Source organism: Aspergillus lucknowensis (genome assembly GCF_044049455.1).
Source record: "Aspergillus lucknowensis strain CBS 449.75 chromosome Unknown BJX67scaffold_4, whole genome shotgun sequence".
NCBI lineage: Eukaryota > Fungi > Ascomycota > Eurotiomycetes > Eurotiales > Aspergillaceae > Aspergillus > Aspergillus lucknowensis.
Genome location: NW_027263548.1, coordinates 98,623 through 115,231, shown reverse-complemented (window position 1 = coordinate 115,231; position 16,609 = coordinate 98,623). Strand labels below are relative to the sequence as shown.

Genomic DNA, 16,609 nt, shown 5'->3' with positions numbered 1-16,609 from the left:
CTATAGCCATTCTTGCTGTGTCTTCCTCAGCCCGAAAACCCCTCGATGCGGTGGTGGTATGCCGGGGAAGACATTCATTTCTATGGCCATAATTCGAAGAAACGTGCATGTCACCAGAGTATTCAATAGCAAGGGAGGCACTGCACCATTGACCCATTTCCCGCCAATCTAATCCATTTCCCTCAAGCATTCGCATCATCATCAGGCTTGCGCGCAAGAACCGACCGAGTCTGAGCAGCAAAATCCTCACTTGTCAGTTTCCCACACTCCACTAAAAATTTGAGCTCCTCAATCTGGTCGACTTGCATGTCGTATCGGGTTAAATCGAGCTCCTTGCGTTGTGCAAATTTTTTAACCTCCTCTCGGTCTTCAAAACCTTTCAACATATCCAGCCACCACCAAAAGCCGTAATGCCTTTGCAACTGGCCACATGGAAACAATAGACAGTCGAAAAAGCCCGCAGATAGTATCATATGGGGCCACATAGCCCCTGTGGTTTTAGACCATTCAATGAGTGTTGAGAGCTCTTTCTTTTCGTTTCCTAGCATGTTTGCCTCCTCTTCTTTGAGCACCGTTGTGAACATTTCAAGGCGTCTCATATACCTGCTGGCAACACGAGGAGGATGTCCATTGTGATAATCCCATGCTTCATTTATTGGCCGATCGTCTAGGAGCCACCATGGTCCTGAAGCAAATAATTGTGCTGGACCTGCATACACCCACTCAAGATCCACAACCCCGACAACGGTGAGGTCATCCCGACTCCTCACAATCAGGTTTCCGAGACCGAAATCATCGCAGATTAGCTTGAAAGGGCCGTGGTTATAATTTGGCTCAACGAGGTCTGGTAATAAGGACTTTAAGACCTCTAGAGATGCGTGTGCTTCACAGGCGCTATGCCATCCAAGAGCTGAATTTGGCTGGCCGTTGAGCTACTAGTAATCTTGATGTAGAAGATAATGAAAATACTCAGTGACTGAGGCAAATCCTTGGTTCCGATCACCTATAACTGGTTACTCTACCGGACATTTATTTGTATGGGCTTCATAAACGTACCGAATACATCGACTCCCCCTTCATGGAGGATTCCATGAGATTTCCGCGTCAAAGGACGTATTGGCGCAGGGAATCCAGTTTGTGGTGTTGGAATGCCGCTGATTTTGTCGAAGTTTATTTGGAAGAGCTCCAACATGAACCTGGCCATTTGTCTATAGACATGCTCTATGTCGTTATCATGAAGGTTCTCTTCAGCAGTCCAGACTGATCATCAGTAAACAGACTGCTAAGTCTTATGCCATGAGTAAAGCCCATAAGTAGAAAAGGGCCTAGCCCAAGTGGGTTCTCATCAGCGTATACTGGACTCAAGCTTGAGACTCGCGGCAGGCGCAACACCAACGATGTTCCATCATCAAAGATATATCTCTGACATAGATTATATGATCCGTTCAAGAAACCCCCTTCTATCCGGCACGAGAGCTTGCAGGGGTGAAAAGTTGACACCCAAGAGCAAAGGCGACCGTTAAGCCGGGCTTCATTCACTTTGTCAACCCATTTGGACTCTAATTCCTGGTGGAGGCGGAGAAAGCCTGCGTGAGGATACATGGCACAGCAAGTCCAGCAAATGTCAGATAGGTGTATGCGGGCAGCTGCGTGTCAAGACCCTGTTTCGGGGTTAGTTAGACCTTATTCCCAGGTGGATGAGTGCCCATATCCCCAACGCGTCTCACGAGTTCGGCGAGAGGATTATCCGAGCGGATAGACACATGGACCCCATATCCTGGCACTTGCCTCGTGGCAAGATGAGCAGAACGCGATGGATTCGGACGATTTATTTGATTCTGAGGATGGCAACGATCTCATGCATGAGAATACGTAGCTCTTCGTGTGGATAAGTCAGCATCATATAAAACAATCAATATCATCCCTGTATGCAAGTTGTTTGCTACCTGCATTTCTGATTGGGGCGTGACCTTTGTAAGTGAATATACTAACAGTACAGTATCCGTTCTCAAGCACTCAAGTATCGTCCATACTCACTGGTGACCATAAAATCATCAGGAAGCATTCGCAGAGCATAACTGTGCCCAGCCCATTTTGAATAGTCGTGTTGACCCAGCCACAGGTATAAAGATCATTCCACCAACAGGCGTCCGATATGTCTTGGTTGCCTTTCTCTTTCTTGTCAAGAGCTATTTGTGGTTGCGTGGTTGAAACAGTGGTCGAGCATTGCTTCATTCTGTTCCTCTTCCCTTGATTGGCCATGCCCCAACTCCAGAAAGTTTCGTTCTTGGAGCGGCCCACGGAGCCATGGACCACGACGGCCCTAACTTAGACAGGCAAAGTGCATGAACAGGCCACTTGCCAGACTCGGTGAATTGATCCTGAATCGAGCCTGAACCCCGCAGGAGGTCAGCTGCCGTCATCTCAATGCATCCATCCATCCATCCCTCATTCAGCGCCGTCCTGACAGCCTGGCTGCGATTGCTCCAGCTCCATTCTAGCGCCTAAGAAGCATCTTCTGGTCGCGGATCATCCGCAGACTTTCTTGTTCACTGGAATCTCATCGCTCGAGAGGAAACTGTAAATACTGTATTTCTCTGCAGTCTTTGTGGAGGATGACCCCGACTGAGGGGACGCGTCGGCGTCTGCGTTCGAACCATGCCTGTATCAACTGCAGGTACGTACAATATGTACCTCCCAACTTTTCTTTATTTACTGACGGCAGCAGGAGGAAGAAGACACGGTGCCCCGGCGAGAAACCGGCTTGTTCGTGCTGCGTCCGGCTGAACCAGCAGTGCTCGTACGCGGCAGCCAGCTCGACGAGTGGACCAAGGGTACAGCCTCCGGAGCGCATCAATTAACGATGACTTGAACTTACATCTGTAGAACGACCGACTCGCCGAACTCGAGGAGAAAGTGAACCAAATCCTGCGAGGAACTGCGTATGCCGCCACTCCCGACGAGACATATCGATCCCATGTACTAACTGACCGTAGAACCCGACAACCAACGCAGCAAGAGCAACAGGTCCTCGACGAAGTGACCGATTACTCGACTGCAGCACAAGAGCTGAACTACCCGCAAGACAGCGGGTTCCCCTCTGTCTTCGGGCTGGGCGATGCCAGTCCCCAGCTCTCGTCGCTTGCTGTGGCGCGGGCGATCGATCTGTATCTGGAGTGCTGCCATCGACAGCCTGTTTGGTGTCTGAATATTAAGGAGCTCGGGAATCTAGAGGCCCAGCCGGAGGAGCTACTATGCAGCATTCTCGCGCTGACGATACGGTTTTCGCGCGACGCGGAGGATGGACAGCGCTATGCGGACACCGCGAAGAGCTTGATTATGCTCCGGATTGCGAACGGGACCGTCGAGCTGGCGACAATCGAGAGTCTTTGCTTACTGGCCTACTCGTCTTTTATCGGTGCGTGACTGTGATTTTGAATGATGGTAGCAGACGTTGACATTCGTAGATGGCCAGCTACAACTTGGCCGATTCCATCTCGGGCTTGCCCTGCAGCTCTGTCGCGCTGCCATGCTAGACACAGACGCAGCGTATACACGTGAGGACCGACAGACAGAGCGCAAGAAGCGGCTCTTCTGGAGCCTCCAGCTGCTCGAGCAGTCGTATGGCCGACAGACTGGCCTCTTGAGCACTCCGACCGGCACATGGAGACCCCGTTACCTCTCTAACTGCGGCCACAGAGACCAGGAAAGAAACACCGCGTCGGCGCCCCCTCCCGTGCCCCGGGACGCCGTCGGCTGCTCCTCGCCCGACGACACAGGCATCTGGAGCATGTCCATCCATTTCGGCTGGGTGTGGAGCAAAGTCCGCGCATACGTGGCCGACTGCGCCAGCAACAGACTCACCGAGCCCTGGCGACACGAGTCGATGTACTCCGTCGTGCTGTCGGACCTGACCGAGATCGAAAACAACACCCCCCTCTGCCACCGCTACGACCATGTGCAGTTCTACCGACGCACCGCGGAAGAACTCGCCATGAACCGCGCCTACTGGGTCCCCTGGGTGAAGCTGCAGTTCATGTACCACGCCATCCTCACCGTCTTGAACCACCCATTCCTCTATATCATGGCTTCGCAGCATAATCCTAACCTCGCGATCCCGAACAGCTTCTGGCGGCGGTCCTCAGAGTTGGTTCTGTTGCACGCTACGTGGATTGTGCGGCTGATTGATATGATCTCTGAGAAGAACGTCCGCCTGGCAGACCCTTTCTTCGCGCACGTTGCTGCCATCGCCGCCAGCGTGCAGCTGTACTTCTGCTGCGCCGACGACCCCCGTCTGAAGTACAAGTCGCGCGCAGACTTTGCGAAATGCAGCGACTTCCTCCGCGCTTTTGTCCCGTTCTCCCGAGCCTGCGAGGTCCTCGTATGCACCCAGCATCAACCTCTCTAATTCCCCCCCATGCTAACAGACGTAGAGCCGCAAACTCGACGAACTCACCCGCATCGCCTCGGGCTCCGATATCGTCGACCTAGACGACTGGGTTCCCTCAAAAATCCACCTCAACATCCCGCTAGTCTGGGATATCCTCCAATTCAACGTCGCCGACTCCTCATCATCATCCTCGTCCTCAGGACAAGGAGGCGAATCCCTCCTCCACCCATCACTCGCACCAACCTCCGCAACCCTCGGCGCAGCCGACCTCTCAACCCTCGACATAATCGTCACAGCCTCCCCAGAGGTAAGCGTCAACACCGCAGACGGCGGACAGGCCGTCCCCATGCCGCTATACCGGAGTCCCACAACAACAACGACAACGACAACCGCAGCAGCAGCAGCAGAGTCCCTGCGGACGGGCTCGTCGTCGACCTCGCTGCGCGACAACGCGCTCGTGGCCCCCGTCGACAGCCTGATGCTGAATACGCCGTGGCTTTGGGCGGACTCCGGCCCCTTCGGCGGGAACATGGATGAGGTAGAGTATCAGAACCAGAATCAGAATCACGGGCCGGGGTCGGCGACGGCCGTCCTTGGGCTTGGGGAGGTGGAGGGCTCGGCGTGGTGGAATCTGGGCAATTTATAGAAATGGTCTACTCGTTTGTTTTGTGCCCGCGTGTCTTTGACTATAGCAGATTGCGGATTATGTTCCCGTCTCCACTCGCATGCCTAGTGGGTGCTGAGGGAGACCGCCGGTTAGCGCTAGCCTACCCAGACCTCGATGACTGCGACGCGACGGTGTCAACGCTCACCGTCCCCCATAGCGACTCGACCGATCCAATGCGCCAACTGCCAGACAGCCATCTGCCCTGCCCGGTGCCGTATGTCACGACACCCTATGCAAGACAATGCCAATCCATGCGCCACACCTGCCGATAGCCCTCAGACCAACTCATCTCGATAGCCCTAACACGAACACCGGCCACGCAGAACAGTTTATCAGCATACCCATTGCAAATTCCAACGCAGTCCCCAACGCACCCCAATCCGAAATAGAGCCATGTTGACTATATCTAGGAATCAACGGTAGCGACCGCCCGAAATGCAGCGCATGCCTGGATCCTGTGTGCGACCGCGACGATCCATTCCACCTGGTAGGTGACTTTGAGCTGTCCGCGTCTACGATACCACTGCCCAATAAATGAAGGTAAGAGACAACTTCGTAGCTCAAGGCGTCGTAAGAGCTAGGTAGGTAGGCCCTCCCACGCCAGGCCATGCCATGTGCAGCAGAGCAGGGGAAATTATGCCGCAATCGGACTCCCGTCGAGGTTTCTTCGAGAGACTTCGAGAGAGGTTGTAGGGATGCAGCTCTCATGACGTGCCTTGCGGGTTTGGACGTCTATGCATGAGTGGAGGATATCCTTTCATTCTTCTCTATCTGCAGGAATCTAGAGTCGAGTAGTCAGTCTCTCCCGTCCAAGATAAGCGGGAATCCAATCCAATCCATTCTTGCCAGCTCCTCAGGGTATTCTTAGAAACAAAGGACAGTTTGTCCCGTGGACCACTCCCACGTAGCACAGCCGAAGAGGAAGCCCGGACCCGATGCCCTAAATAGGCATAGGCGTGGAGCTGCCCAGTAGGCCCAGCCCGGCCCAGCCCAGACCCGCTGGCCGGCCCTGTGCGGGGTCGGTTCGCGCCCGGTCACCCGTCTCTTTGACGAGCGATAAGCTTTTGCGTTTCTGGAGGTGAGGAGGAGAGGGATCGGTTCGGGAACCGACGGTCCTGGGGCGTTGGAGTTGGAGAGGTTGCGTGATGCAGCCACACGGACGGACGGGCCGGGGACGGGGCCGGTGAGGGGTGGAGAGGGAGGGGAGTCTAGTATTCACTATCTACCTTTGCGATGCGATGAGATTGTTATAGAATTGTATTGCATTGTATGTGTTCTCTTGTGAGCGTCTCGCTATCCCAGCTTCAAACGACGAGATGACCACCCAGCCTCAGCGCGTCGTGATCATCGGCGCCGGGATCGTAGGCACAAATCTCGCCGACGAGCTGCTCAGTCGAGGATGGACGGACGTCACAGTCGTCGAGCAAGGACCGCTCGACCTACCGGGCGGCTCGACGTCGCATGCCCCCGGGCTCGTCTTCCAGACGAGTCCGTCCAAGACGATGACGCGGTTCGCGCAGTATACTGTGGAGAAACTCCTGTCTATGAAGGACAGGGAGGGCGGCGGCAGCTGCTTCAACCAAGTCGGGGGCCTGGAGGTCGCGACGACCCCCGAGCGCGTCGAGGAGTTGAAGCGCAAGCTTGGATACGCGGGATCCTGGGGCGTTGATGCGCGGCTGGTGTCGGCGGAGGAATGTCTGGCTATGTATCCGCTGCTCAATCGGGATATCGTCCTGGGTGGACTTCACATCCCCAGCGATGGACTTGCGCTGGCGGCGCGCGCCACCCAGCTTCTTATCGAGCGCACTCGCGACGCTGGAGTGCGATATCTGGGCCATACTGCGGTGACTGGGATCGAGCAGGCGGATGGCCGAGTAACAGGTGTTAGGACAGCGAAGGGCACAATCGCAGCTGACATCGTCGTCTCGTGCGCCGGGTTCTGGGGCGTCGAGATCGGAGCCATGGCCGGTGTCGAGATCCCCTTGCTCCCCCTGGCGCATCAGTATGCGAAGACGACGCCGATACCAGAACTCACTGACCGCGCGGTGAATGCTCGACCGAACGGGCTGAACGCGTCATTCCCGATCCTGCGACACCAGGACCACGATCTATACTACCGCGAACACGGCGACCGCTACGGGATCGGATACTACGGCCACAAGCCCATGCCTGTCGAAGCTGCGTCGCTGGGCCGGACGCCGAGTCAGGTGGACGAGAGGAACATGCCATCGCGGCTGCAGTTCACCGATGAGGATTTCCAGCCAGCATGGCAGGAGTCGCAGCGCCTTCTACCCTCCTTGCAGGGGGGTGGCGTCGACGACGGCTTCAACGGGATCTTCTCCTTCACACCAGACGGCGGCCCTCTGATCGGCCAAGCGCCCAACCTCGACGGCTTCTACGTCGCCGAAGCCGTGTGGGTGACGCACTCCGCCGGCGTCGCAAGGGCCATGGCCGAGATCCTCACGCAGGGCTGGTCGGCCGTCGACGTCTCCGAGTGCGAGCTCTCGCGCTTCGAGGACGTCCAGCTGAACCGGGAGTACGTCTCCGAGACGTCGCAGCAGAACTTCGTCGAGATCTACGATATCATCCACCCGCTGCAGCCGCGTGAGTCGCCGCGCTCTCTGCGCACGAGCCCGTTCTACGCCGAGCAGGTGCATCTCGGCGCGTTCTTCATGGAGCTCGGCGGGTGGGAGCGCCCGTTCTGGTACGAGGCCAATGCGGGCCTTGTCAGGTCGCTGCCGGCGCACTGGCGGCCTGTGGAGCGCGATCCCTGGTCGAGTCGGTTTTACTCGCCGATTGTGGCGGCGGAGGCGTGGAAGACGCGGAATGCAGTGGCCATGTTCGACATGTCGTCGTTCCATCGCTTCATCGTGTCTGGGCCGGGGGCGACGTCTCTCCTGCAGCGCCTCACAACCGCCGAACTCGTCTCTGCGCGGCCAGGATCAATCGTATACACGCTCCTCCTCAACGACAACGCCGGCATCCGCAGCGACATCTTCCTCACCCGCCTGGACAAGACAACCTACCAAATCGGCGCAAACTCAGCAACAGACTTGGCCTACTTGCGCCGCGAAGCTCGATCCCACCCTCACACAACGACGCCAAAAAACTGGGTCCAAGTCCTCGACATCACAGGGGCCACATGCTGCATCGGACTCTGGGGCCCGCGCGCAGGCGACGTCATGCGCTCGATAACCACCCAGGACCTCTCCGACAAATCCCTCCCCTACATGCACTCCAAAACCACATCCATCAGGGGCATCCCCGTCCTCCTCCTCCGAAAGTCCTACGTCGGCGAATCCGGCTGGGAGATCCAGACGAGCGCCGAATACGGCCGTCGACTGTGGCATTCCCTCGCGGAAGCAGGGAAGCCGCACGGCCTCGTCGCCGCCGGCCGGGCGGCCTTCAATGCCCTGCGTCTGGAGAAAGGGTATAGAACGTACGGAGTGGATCTGACGACGGAGCACGACCCCTACGAGGCGGGGCTTGCGTTCGCGGTGGACGGAACTAAAACGGATGACTTTGTTGGCAAGGGTGCACTGCGACGACAGCAGCGACGGCCGCTGAGGCGTCGGCTGCGCTGTTTGACTGTTGATGATGGGCGGTCCATGGTTATGGGGAAGGAGCCTGTGTATTGCAATCGCAGGGCCGTGGGGTATGTGACTAGTGCCGCGTTTGGGTTTACGATCCGCAAGCCGGTTGTCTATGCCTGGCTCCCTGGGGGGTTGGTTGAGGGGGCGAGTGTCGAGATTGAGTACTTTGGGCGGAGGATTGCGGCGACTGTTGTGGCGGAGCCGGTGTATGATCCTGCATCGAGGCGATTGTACGGGGAGGGAGATGGAGAGGGAGAGGGAGGTTTAGGGAGGGAGGTTCAGCGGCCGGTCAGAGCTGTTCTGTAGCACGTCCGAACGATTGAATGATTTTGATGTCTTCCGGATTTTCTGGTATTTACGCCATTGTTATGTATATAGGTACCTGCTATACCTTGCCATATTCAGAAAACGCTCGTGAGATACGTGATATGGCCTATTACTAGGTCACCAAGCAGAGGAACCAAGCCACAGACCATAACCACTAACCCTGCATCATCATCTTAACAAACTTCTCATCTACAGTAACCCCCAAATCAGCCTGCTACCCAGAAACCGCAAGGATCAAGGAACTCACAATCAATCCTCCCATCCCCGTCAACATCCGCACTCTTCAACATCTCATCGAGGATGCGAGAATTAACGGTTCCATCGTTATCCTATGGCGGGGTATGATCAGTACTGCGATAGGATGCAGGTAGGTAGGTAGGTAACGTACGAAGAGGGCGAAGACCTCCCTGACCTCGCTGATATACTCCTCGGAGAGAAATTCTGCCTACACAACTGGTTAGATTTATGCGTTCGCTTCGCAAGAATCGAGCGTGGACTGACCATGATGATGGAGGTTGAAGGTGTTGAGCTTGGGCTAACGTAGATCGGCTGGGTTGGGAGAAAATGCACTGCCCACGTGCCAATGACAATATCAGGTCCATCGAGGATATCCTCAGTGTACTCCGATAGTACACATACATCCGCATGCCTCCGTGCAATATGAAGTAATGGCAAGTAGGACCCCGTGGACAGCTCAACCGGTACATTGACTCGCTCCCTGGCCCGCTTTTGGTGGCAGGACGGTACGGGTAGTGTTAATATATGTTAGCTACACGCGATTATCCTTAAGTCTGGTTGGGATTTTGCTGAATGAGTCTTTCCATTGTCTGAATTAAGGGAAGAGATGATGCAACAAGAGTCGGGGCTCACATTTATCAGCAACCCTGCTAAGATATGCGCCGAATCATGGCTCGCGGCTCTACCGACCTTCCTCCCCCGCCAAATCATTGTTACCCGCCCTAGATGCCTGGCACAATCTCTTCTGGGAGGTGTAATAGAGGACAAGCCCTGCCCCACTCACATATTGTAGACAAGGAACGCCGTAACAGCAGATCTTTGTCAGTCCTTAGTAATAATATTCCCATCATCATTCGGAGGAAGAGAGCGCCTGAACTCGTTCCTGGGCGTGAAAACAAGTTCCATAGGACAACGTGTTTTTGGTCCCTGCAGTTCTTGAGCGATGCAACCTTCACCAGCCTGGCTGAGGCCTGAGAGTCGATTTCGCGCACAGCCCATCGCACGAGGTCTCGCAGACCTGTACCCTGGCAGTGGTGCCTTGTCGGCGGCGGAGGCGTTGAAGTTTTTCAGAGCGATGACGGACTAGGATGGGGCCAATATTGTGGCATTTTCTGCGATGTTTTACGCTGCGATGTGGACTATGCTTTTAATTAAGGTTATTTGCTTTGGGTGTTAAGGAACGTTCAAGTGCATCCACCTTGTGTATCCCACCCGTACGTCTCTGTCTCATTGGTCATCGTAGATTCGCTGTGATAGACTGGTCGATTATAAATTGCTGACAGATGCATAAGATCGAAACAGGAGGGCCTCGACGAAGCTGTGACAAAGCAATCCATAATGAGCTCCACAGCATGAGACAGAGTCAGAGGGTTTTGGTTCTTGGTCAAGGAGAAACTGGAAACTGGCTGTTGCTTGATTAAGCATGTATTCACATGAGGCGATCAGAACCATGCCTTCATGGCTGATAAAACATTCATCGGCGTGTTCAACATCAAGATGCGATACAGATTACACGATGTTCACGACTCCATATCCACAGTTTCTCGCTCTGCCAATAACACAAAGTAACGAGAGTATTCCGAGAGGATATCCTTAAATCTTCATTCCCGCAGGTACCATCAGCGAATAAACTGAGTAACAATCGTCATGTTGCGGTGGACATCATTCTCCGCCCTTTTCAAGCCCTCGTCTTCCTCCGCCGCCAGGAGCTCAGCCATATAAGCCGTGCTGAGGTGAATATCGATATCCTCCTGTGAGGCATACCTGAAAACAGTTAGCCACCGGGTATATCAAGTCCAGCTCGGCGTTCGCACCTCTCATAGGTGACATATTGGCTGTTGATGGAGTCGAAGTTGACCGCGAATTCGCGCACCCCGGGCTCGTTGGCCTCGACCTTTGCGATGAACTCGGTCAGAAGTTCTTTCTCCTTTCGGTGGCGTTAGTTATGACGGGGTGTGAGACAACATTTGCACCGCAAGACTTACACGCGCGATCTTGGTCGTGTCATTGACGATGCTGATGATGTTGGTCACCGCGATATCGGGGTTTATACTTATAGCTGTGGCGGGCACGGCGGTATAGAGGCAGGGTAGGAGTATGAAAGACAAGATGGCCTTCATTTTGAGACCTTCAAGAAGATGGATTGTAATTTGTATGCTTTTAGCTGTGATTGACATGTAATTCTTTGTGGTTAGATGGGTTATATGGGTTTTATACTGCTGCCGGGGGCTCCAAGACTAGGATTAATTAGCTTTCAGTCATGCAGCACCCCTCGGGAACGACGGATCATGGGCATGAGTAAGAGCTTACGAGGGTTTTGGCTATCAGAGCTGTCGAGTTTTCCCCAACTCGGAGGCAGGCTGCAGCTAGTGAGGCACCTCCACCTGCGATGTGTCAGAGATTATCAATGCAATTGCACAGAATTCTTGATGTTTGCACTCCCTGGCCAGCAAAGAGAGCCTAGACGCATTTCATCTCAGCTCATAGGACGTCTGCAGGTAGCCTTCATCTTTAGAAAAATGACGCTCCATGCCTTCTTAGGGAAGATAGTTAGACAAAGGATAGACAATTCCCTGTCCCGTGTGAACGCACTGGGAACGTATAAGCCTTTCCCTTAACATTTGCCCCATACACTTGATTTCTAACCATTATACATTCACTCTGCCATCCAGCAACAGTATACACGTCAGAACAGCAATCTACATATCTAACTATTTAGGGTTCTTGTCCAGCACAACATCCACTGACATATTTACCCAGAAACAGCCTCAACTAGGAGTCAGATACAGAAGTGCGCTTGCCCCCTCATCCAAATCATACGAAATCGCACCATCCGAGACGGTGATGTTTTTATCCGCCCACACATCATACACAGTATACTCCCCCGACATCCCCAAGTCCTCGAACGACACGCTGACCGTCTGCTCCCCAGACAGCGAAGTTCCATACCCCCCATCTCCCTGATCAGGGCCATAATTAGCAAGCACAACCACAGCCTCGCCATCCACAGACGGTCCCGCAATCCATGCCTGCAGTTGCTGCGGGTCTTGATCCCCGGAGCCCGGATTGCGCGGCTGCATGGGATACCGAGCCGTGAAATCTGCAACGCGCAGCGCCTCGGCGTTGGTGAGGAGGCCAACCCCGACAGAGTCGAGATTCGTGAGATCGGACCCGGTAATCAAGTTCGCCCCAGCCCCAATCCAATGCGTCATGAGCGTCTGCCTCTGCGCCTCCGTAACCCCGGACACAGACTCGCCATTCCCAACGAAGAGACTATCCAGATCAGGCCGGACATTCAGCGTCTCGCCGAAGACCTGAAGACCCGCCACAATCCACTGCCGGTAATTCTCAAGTGCGCGCTGGACAGTCCCCCATGCAACGAGTGTATTCTGGTTATAATTGTTGAGATCCTGGTCCGTGCGCATGGAATCGGCGTTCGCGTTCCAGATCCTGAAGGACGTCGCGCTTCGGTCTAGCTTCCACGAGATATCGAGGCGCATCTGCCGGCCGCTTTGCACGATTGCCTTGCGGAATGCCACGACAGAGGCGCTTTGGTCTGCCGGGAGATTTTGGCCGTTGTTGGGGGAGCCCGGGGTGATGAAGTCGAGTTTGATGAAGTCGACGCCCCTAATCATGTACTCCACATTATTCACTGGAAGAAAAGAAGAAAAAAGGGTAGATGTAGTGTCATTTAACATACCACTCTGTAAATTGATTCACGACCGAGTCATGCCACGTCTGGACCGCCGGCTGCGTGTAGTCGAAAACGCACCGTGCGAGGCCCTCGTCGCCAGAACAGACGGAGCCGATGGTCGTATTGGTACCGTATATCGTCTTGTCGAGGTCCGCGAGAAAAGCCCCGGGGACAACATAGACGCCCAGCTCGAGCCCCTTACTATGTAGGTGACTGGCGAGACCAGGAAGATCGCTGAATTTGTCGGTATTAGGGATGATACGGCCGTAGCCATCACCATTAAAGTCCACAGACCACCCTGAATCCAGGCTACAGTACGTGTACTTGCCTGCGGCGAGGTTCGACGCCAGCACGTCGCACTGTGTTTGGACACTGGCCTGATTGAAGGAGAAGCTCGGGGCGGCGTTGGGGTTCGCCTGCAGGCCGAAAGAGTTCCAGCCTCGCGCGGCTGAGTTGAATCCGCCGACGGTTTGGTCGTAGGAAATGACTTGCAGCGGGGGAGCCGCCATGACCATCATCGCCATGGTGGCCAGGAGGCAGATTTGTAAGGGTGCCATTGCGAGACGTATGAAATGAAAAGAAAATCTGGGAAGAACGACAATATGTCTCTCTTAGCGATTGGTCTTCGCTCCCTTTATGCTCAATTTCATGCCAACCAATAATCTTACGGCCGTTAGAAACCCGAGAGTTCAGCGCCATGATCGTCAAACCTCGCCCCGACTGGGGCCTCCAGCGCTAGTGCAGCGTGACGGAAGCCAGTTACTCACTCTCACCTCATCATTGCTGATGAGCATCCACAACAGACACCGCTAGATAAATAAGCATGCGTAAAGTTGGGGAGCCTGACCCCATGCAGAAACTACGTGGGCCTTGTATCAGGCAACATGAGTCTGGACCTGTCGACATCAGTCGGATGAATGTGCCGGATAGACCGCATGCTGGCCAGCTCCGTTCCTATGTGGATTATGGGGAGCCGGCGGCTTTACCAAGAGTTCCCTCGAGGCTAGTATTTGTTTGTTCACCCGGAGCCTTGGTACTTGCCAACGAACCCCTGCATGTCAGCCGCACAGGCCACCACATAAGTGCGCCTCTGAACAAACACGATCGACAGCCTTGTCAATACATAAGATGCGATACCAGTCCCAATACAACGAACCTGGCCCGTTCATTGTTGCCCCGCGCAATCATTTGGCTGAAATCTCGGCTATGCTTACATGCGCCTGTGCCCCTCGGACCCTCTGCAACTTGGTCACCCGGTTCGTGCCCTGTATCCAACCAGGGCTATTTTAAAAGTCACGGATCACCGTCCCAATAAATGTTTAGGCAGGCTTACCTGCATGAGCAGGAGTTCCTCTGCTCATCCCTTGGGGAAGCTAGTCCGCTAAGCCCCCACCCCTGGGAAGAGCGGGTTGTACGAGTGATAGGGTACCCAGGCGCGCGAGACTGACAGGCTACATAAGTTCTGGCCGTCGGTAAGCCAGAATGCTAATCCAGGTCCATTGGAAACTACCCTGTATCGATTCCGCCCCTGCGCATGGCTAACTTGTTTCAGACACTGAGAGGAGAAGCTGTATATTTGTTTTTTAAGGCATGAACCTGGGTTACATTCATGCTTATAGATGATAGGTCATCAAAGGGGGGCATGTCGACGAGCAAGCTGCAGGTAAGATTACAAGAGATCACATATAATCTCGAGAACAGCCAAAGAAAAGATATAAATACGCCTCCATCCCCCCTCCCAAATCAACATTATTCTCCAGGAACCACACTCCAAACTAGAAAGCCTCAGTTTTCACTTTACCATAATCCTCCTCTACCAAAATGCGCCTCACAACAGCCGCCTTCGTCGCCCTCTCCGCCGCCATGGCATCCGCAACAAACTTCCACAACGACTTCGGACACGACGGCTGGGTCCAGGACAGCACCGGCTCCGAGTTCCAGCTCAACAACGGCCACTCCGTGAACATCGGTGGCGGCTGGGCCTTCTTCTGGGTTGACGCTAATGTCTGTGCTGGAAGCTCCAACTCGGTGACATACACCTGGCCGGAGAGTTACGGCGGTACATAATCCCAACAGCTGCCCAGGGGTAACCCTCTACCCTCATTGTCGTGCGCTGACGGTGTGTAGATGTTTACGTTCGCAGCGATGGCCGTCTCTACGAAGCTAGCGGTAAGTATCACAATTCGTTCGTGCGATGGGGAGGATAGATCCTGATGGACGATACAGGTGGTCAAATCTCCAACGGAGCCAAGATCTGCTAGGCACCCCAGGAATTTCGGTTTATAGAGACCTATCCAAGGCTATCTAATTAGAAGAAAGAGGGGGCTGGCACTTGTTCGATAGAACGATGCGGAGGTCGAGGATCGGAGCAGGAAGGATTGGAGGATGCATCTAGTCTAGTATGCTGGTCGCTCCCTGAATGTTCAAGCATATCACTGTCAGTCCGCTGCCGTAACACCAAGGTCACCTAAAGACTAGCGTTTCTATCCTCCCTTGTTCTCCGGCCCTGTGTTGTAGGGTTTTCTCAGCGGGTCATCGTATACTTCCCAACCGACCAATCAGATCCACGCCCGCCGGCATCGGCCATTACCCGATCGGCCCAATAGCCGATGCGGGGCCGTCGGGCTTTGTCGGCAATGGAAACATCCCGTTTTGGGTGCCCCGCAGACCCCAAGCATATAAAACACTCCCCTCCTCAACTCGCTCCCCTCTCCCTCGAGAATCGAACGGCGCGCCCCCAGAAAAGCCGCAGAAACAATGACAGACGCCTCAATCCCCGCCCTCTTCTCCCTCGCGGGCAAGACCGCCCTCGTCACCGGCGGAACCCGCGGCATCGGCGCCGCAATGGCCATCGCGCTGGCCGAAGCCGGCGCAGATATTATTCTCGTCCAGGTACCTCCCCCCCTCCCGGTCTGAATCGTAAGCCCGCATTTATGGGTATGGGTAGTATTGCAAGCTGAGCTAACACGAAAATTACTACGCATACGCAGAGAGATAACTCGAATACCACAACAGCAGACACGATCACACGCACCCACGCCCGAAAAGCCCACATCCACACCGCCGAGCTCTCCGACCGGGCCAGCGTAAAGGCCATCATCCCGACCCTAACAGCGCAGGGCTTCCACCCGACCATCCTGCTCAACTGCGCGGGGATCCAGAGGCGGCATCCGGCCGAGCAGTTCCCCGACGAAGACTGGGACGAGGTGCTTAGCGTGAATCTGACGAGTGTCTTTACGCTTTGTCGCGAGTTCGGCGCGTATCTCCTTTCCCAGCCGGAGGCGCGATTCGAGCCGGGGAAGAAGAAGGGGAGTATCATCAACGTGGCCTCGCTGCTCTCGTACCAGGGTGGGATTACGGTGCCTGCGTATGCGGCGAGTAAAGGTGGCGTGGGGCAGTTGACGAAGGCGTTGAGTAATGAGTGGGTGGGGAAGGGGATTAATGTGAATGCGATTGCGCCTGGGTATATCGACACGGATATGAATGTTGCCCTGATCAACGACAGCAATCGCAATGCGGGGATTATGGCGCGTATTCCGGCGGGGAGGTGGGGGCGGCCGGAGGACTTTAAGGGGCCGGTTGTGTTTTTGGCGAGTGAGGCCAGTTCGTATGTTTCTGGGGAGTTGGTTACAGTTGATGGGGGGTGGATGGGGCGGTAGCTGTATATGTGAGTGATCTTAGACGGAAACTACGCGCTCAGA

At 54.8% G+C, this 16,609-nt stretch overlaps 7 protein-coding genes across 7 annotated transcripts; 4 read left to right on the top strand and 3 right to left on the bottom strand.

Annotated features, from left to right (window-relative positions):
* Positions 1-182: 182 nt before the first annotated feature.
* BJX67DRAFT_369843 (uncharacterized protein) lies at positions 183-2,065 on the bottom strand (the record flags this gene model as incomplete). The annotated part of the gene is made up of 6 exons (XM_071030827.1): positions 183-932; positions 978-1,003; positions 1,057-1,245; positions 1,281-1,366; positions 1,397-1,586; positions 2,038-2,065. 6 exons carry the CDS (start codon positions 2,063-2,065, stop codon positions 183-185), a joined length of 1,269 nt encoding a protein of 422 aa, XP_070889891.1.
* A 373-nt stretch (positions 2,066-2,438) lies between these two features.
* Positions 2,439-5,189, top strand: BJX67DRAFT_210393 (putative C6 transcription factor). The gene is made up of 6 exons (XM_071025578.1): positions 2,439-2,677; positions 2,729-2,834; positions 2,887-2,942; positions 2,997-3,418; positions 3,468-4,381; positions 4,434-5,189. Exons 1-6 carry the CDS (start codon positions 2,616-2,618, stop codon positions 5,034-5,036), a joined length of 2,163 nt encoding a protein of 720 aa, XP_070889890.1. The 5' UTR covers positions 2,439-2,615; the 3' UTR covers positions 5,037-5,189.
* A 1,064-nt stretch (positions 5,190-6,253) lies between these two features.
* BJX67DRAFT_210386 (GcvT family protein) lies at positions 6,254-9,043 on the top strand. The gene has a single exon (XM_071025576.1). It carries the CDS (start codon positions 6,374-6,376, stop codon positions 8,954-8,956), a length of 2,583 nt encoding a protein of 860 aa, XP_070889889.1. The 5' UTR covers positions 6,254-6,373; the 3' UTR covers positions 8,957-9,043.
* BJX67DRAFT_210382 (uncharacterized protein) lies at positions 9,044-9,547 on the bottom strand. The gene is made up of 4 exons (XM_071025575.1): positions 9,479-9,547; positions 9,366-9,422; positions 9,225-9,306; positions 9,044-9,166 (listed from the first exon to the last, which is right to left on the bottom strand). The coding sequence occupies exons 1-4, from the start codon at positions 9,479-9,481 to the stop codon at positions 9,132-9,134; spliced, it is 177 nt and encodes a 58-aa protein (XP_070889888.1). The 5' UTR covers positions 9,482-9,547; the 3' UTR covers positions 9,044-9,131.
* Positions 9,548-11,827: 2,280 nt separating this feature from the next.
* On the bottom strand, positions 11,828-13,485 carry BJX67DRAFT_343041 (glycoside hydrolase family 27 protein). The gene is made up of 2 exons (XM_071028109.1): positions 12,915-13,485; positions 11,828-12,841 (listed from the first exon to the last, which is right to left on the bottom strand). The coding sequence occupies exons 1-2, from the start codon at positions 13,463-13,465 to the stop codon at positions 11,983-11,985; spliced, it is 1,410 nt and encodes a 469-aa protein (XP_070889887.1). The 5' UTR covers positions 13,466-13,485; the 3' UTR covers positions 11,828-11,982.
* A 1,244-nt stretch (positions 13,486-14,729) lies between these two features.
* On the top strand, positions 14,730-15,169 carry BJX67DRAFT_377533 (uncharacterized protein; the record flags this gene model as incomplete). The annotated part of the gene is made up of 3 exons (XM_071032132.1): positions 14,730-14,967; positions 15,036-15,077; positions 15,135-15,169. 3 exons carry the CDS (start codon positions 14,730-14,732, stop codon positions 15,167-15,169), a joined length of 315 nt encoding a protein of 104 aa, XP_070889886.1.
* Positions 15,170-15,618: 449 nt separating this feature from the next.
* Positions 15,619-16,608, top strand: BJX67DRAFT_343038 (putative 2-deoxy-D-gluconate 3-dehydrogenase). Its single transcript, XM_071028108.1, has 2 exons — positions 15,619-15,800; positions 15,899-16,608. Exons 1-2 carry the CDS (start codon positions 15,666-15,668, stop codon positions 16,565-16,567), a joined length of 804 nt encoding a protein of 267 aa, XP_070889885.1. The 5' UTR covers positions 15,619-15,665; the 3' UTR covers positions 16,568-16,608.
* Position 16,609: the final 1 nt, after the last annotated feature.

What these genes read in the sequence shown, in the direction of transcription:
- BJX67DRAFT_210393 (XM_071025578.1), top strand. Translation starts at nt 2,616, where the DNA reads ATGACCCCGACTGAGGGGACGCGTCGGCGTCTGCGTTCGAACCATGCC. An exon ending in GCTCGACGAGTGGACCAAGG is followed by an intron (nt 2,835 to 2,886) that starts GTACAGCCTCCG and finishes TTACATCTGTAG; the next exon opens with AACGACCGACTCGCCGAACT. An exon ending in CCCGAGCCTGCGAGGTCCTC is followed by an intron (nt 4,382 to 4,433) that starts GTATGCACCCAG and finishes TAACAGACGTAG; the next exon opens with AGCCGCAAACTCGACGAACT.
- BJX67DRAFT_210386 (XM_071025576.1), top strand. Translation starts at nt 6,374, where the DNA reads ATGACCACCCAGCCTCAGCGCGTCGTGATCATCGGCGCCGGGATCGTA.
- BJX67DRAFT_210382 (XM_071025575.1), bottom strand. An exon ending in GGGAGGTCTTCGCCCTCTTC is followed by an intron (nt 9,307 to 9,365) that starts GTACGTTACCTA and finishes ACCCCGCCATAG; the next exon opens with GATAACGATGGAACCGTTAA. An exon ending in CGGGGATGGGAGGATTGATT is followed by an intron (nt 9,167 to 9,224) that starts GTGAGTTCCTTG and finishes GGGTTACTGTAG; the next exon opens with ATGAGAAGTTTGTTAAGATG.
- BJX67DRAFT_343041 (XM_071028109.1), bottom strand. Translation starts at nt 13,465, where the DNA reads ATGGCACCCTTACAAATCTGCCTCCTGGCCACCATGGCGATGATGGTC. An exon ending in GTGAATCAATTTACAGAGTG is followed by an intron (nt 12,842 to 12,914) that starts GTATGTTAAATG and finishes GTACATGATTAG; the next exon opens with GGGCGTCGACTTCATCAAAC.
- BJX67DRAFT_343038 (XM_071028108.1), top strand. Translation starts at nt 15,666, where the DNA reads ATGACAGACGCCTCAATCCCCGCCCTCTTCTCCCTCGCGGGCAAGACC. An exon ending in CAGATATTATTCTCGTCCAG is followed by an intron (nt 15,801 to 15,898) that starts GTACCTCCCCCC and finishes ACGCATACGCAG; the next exon opens with AGAGATAACTCGAATACCAC.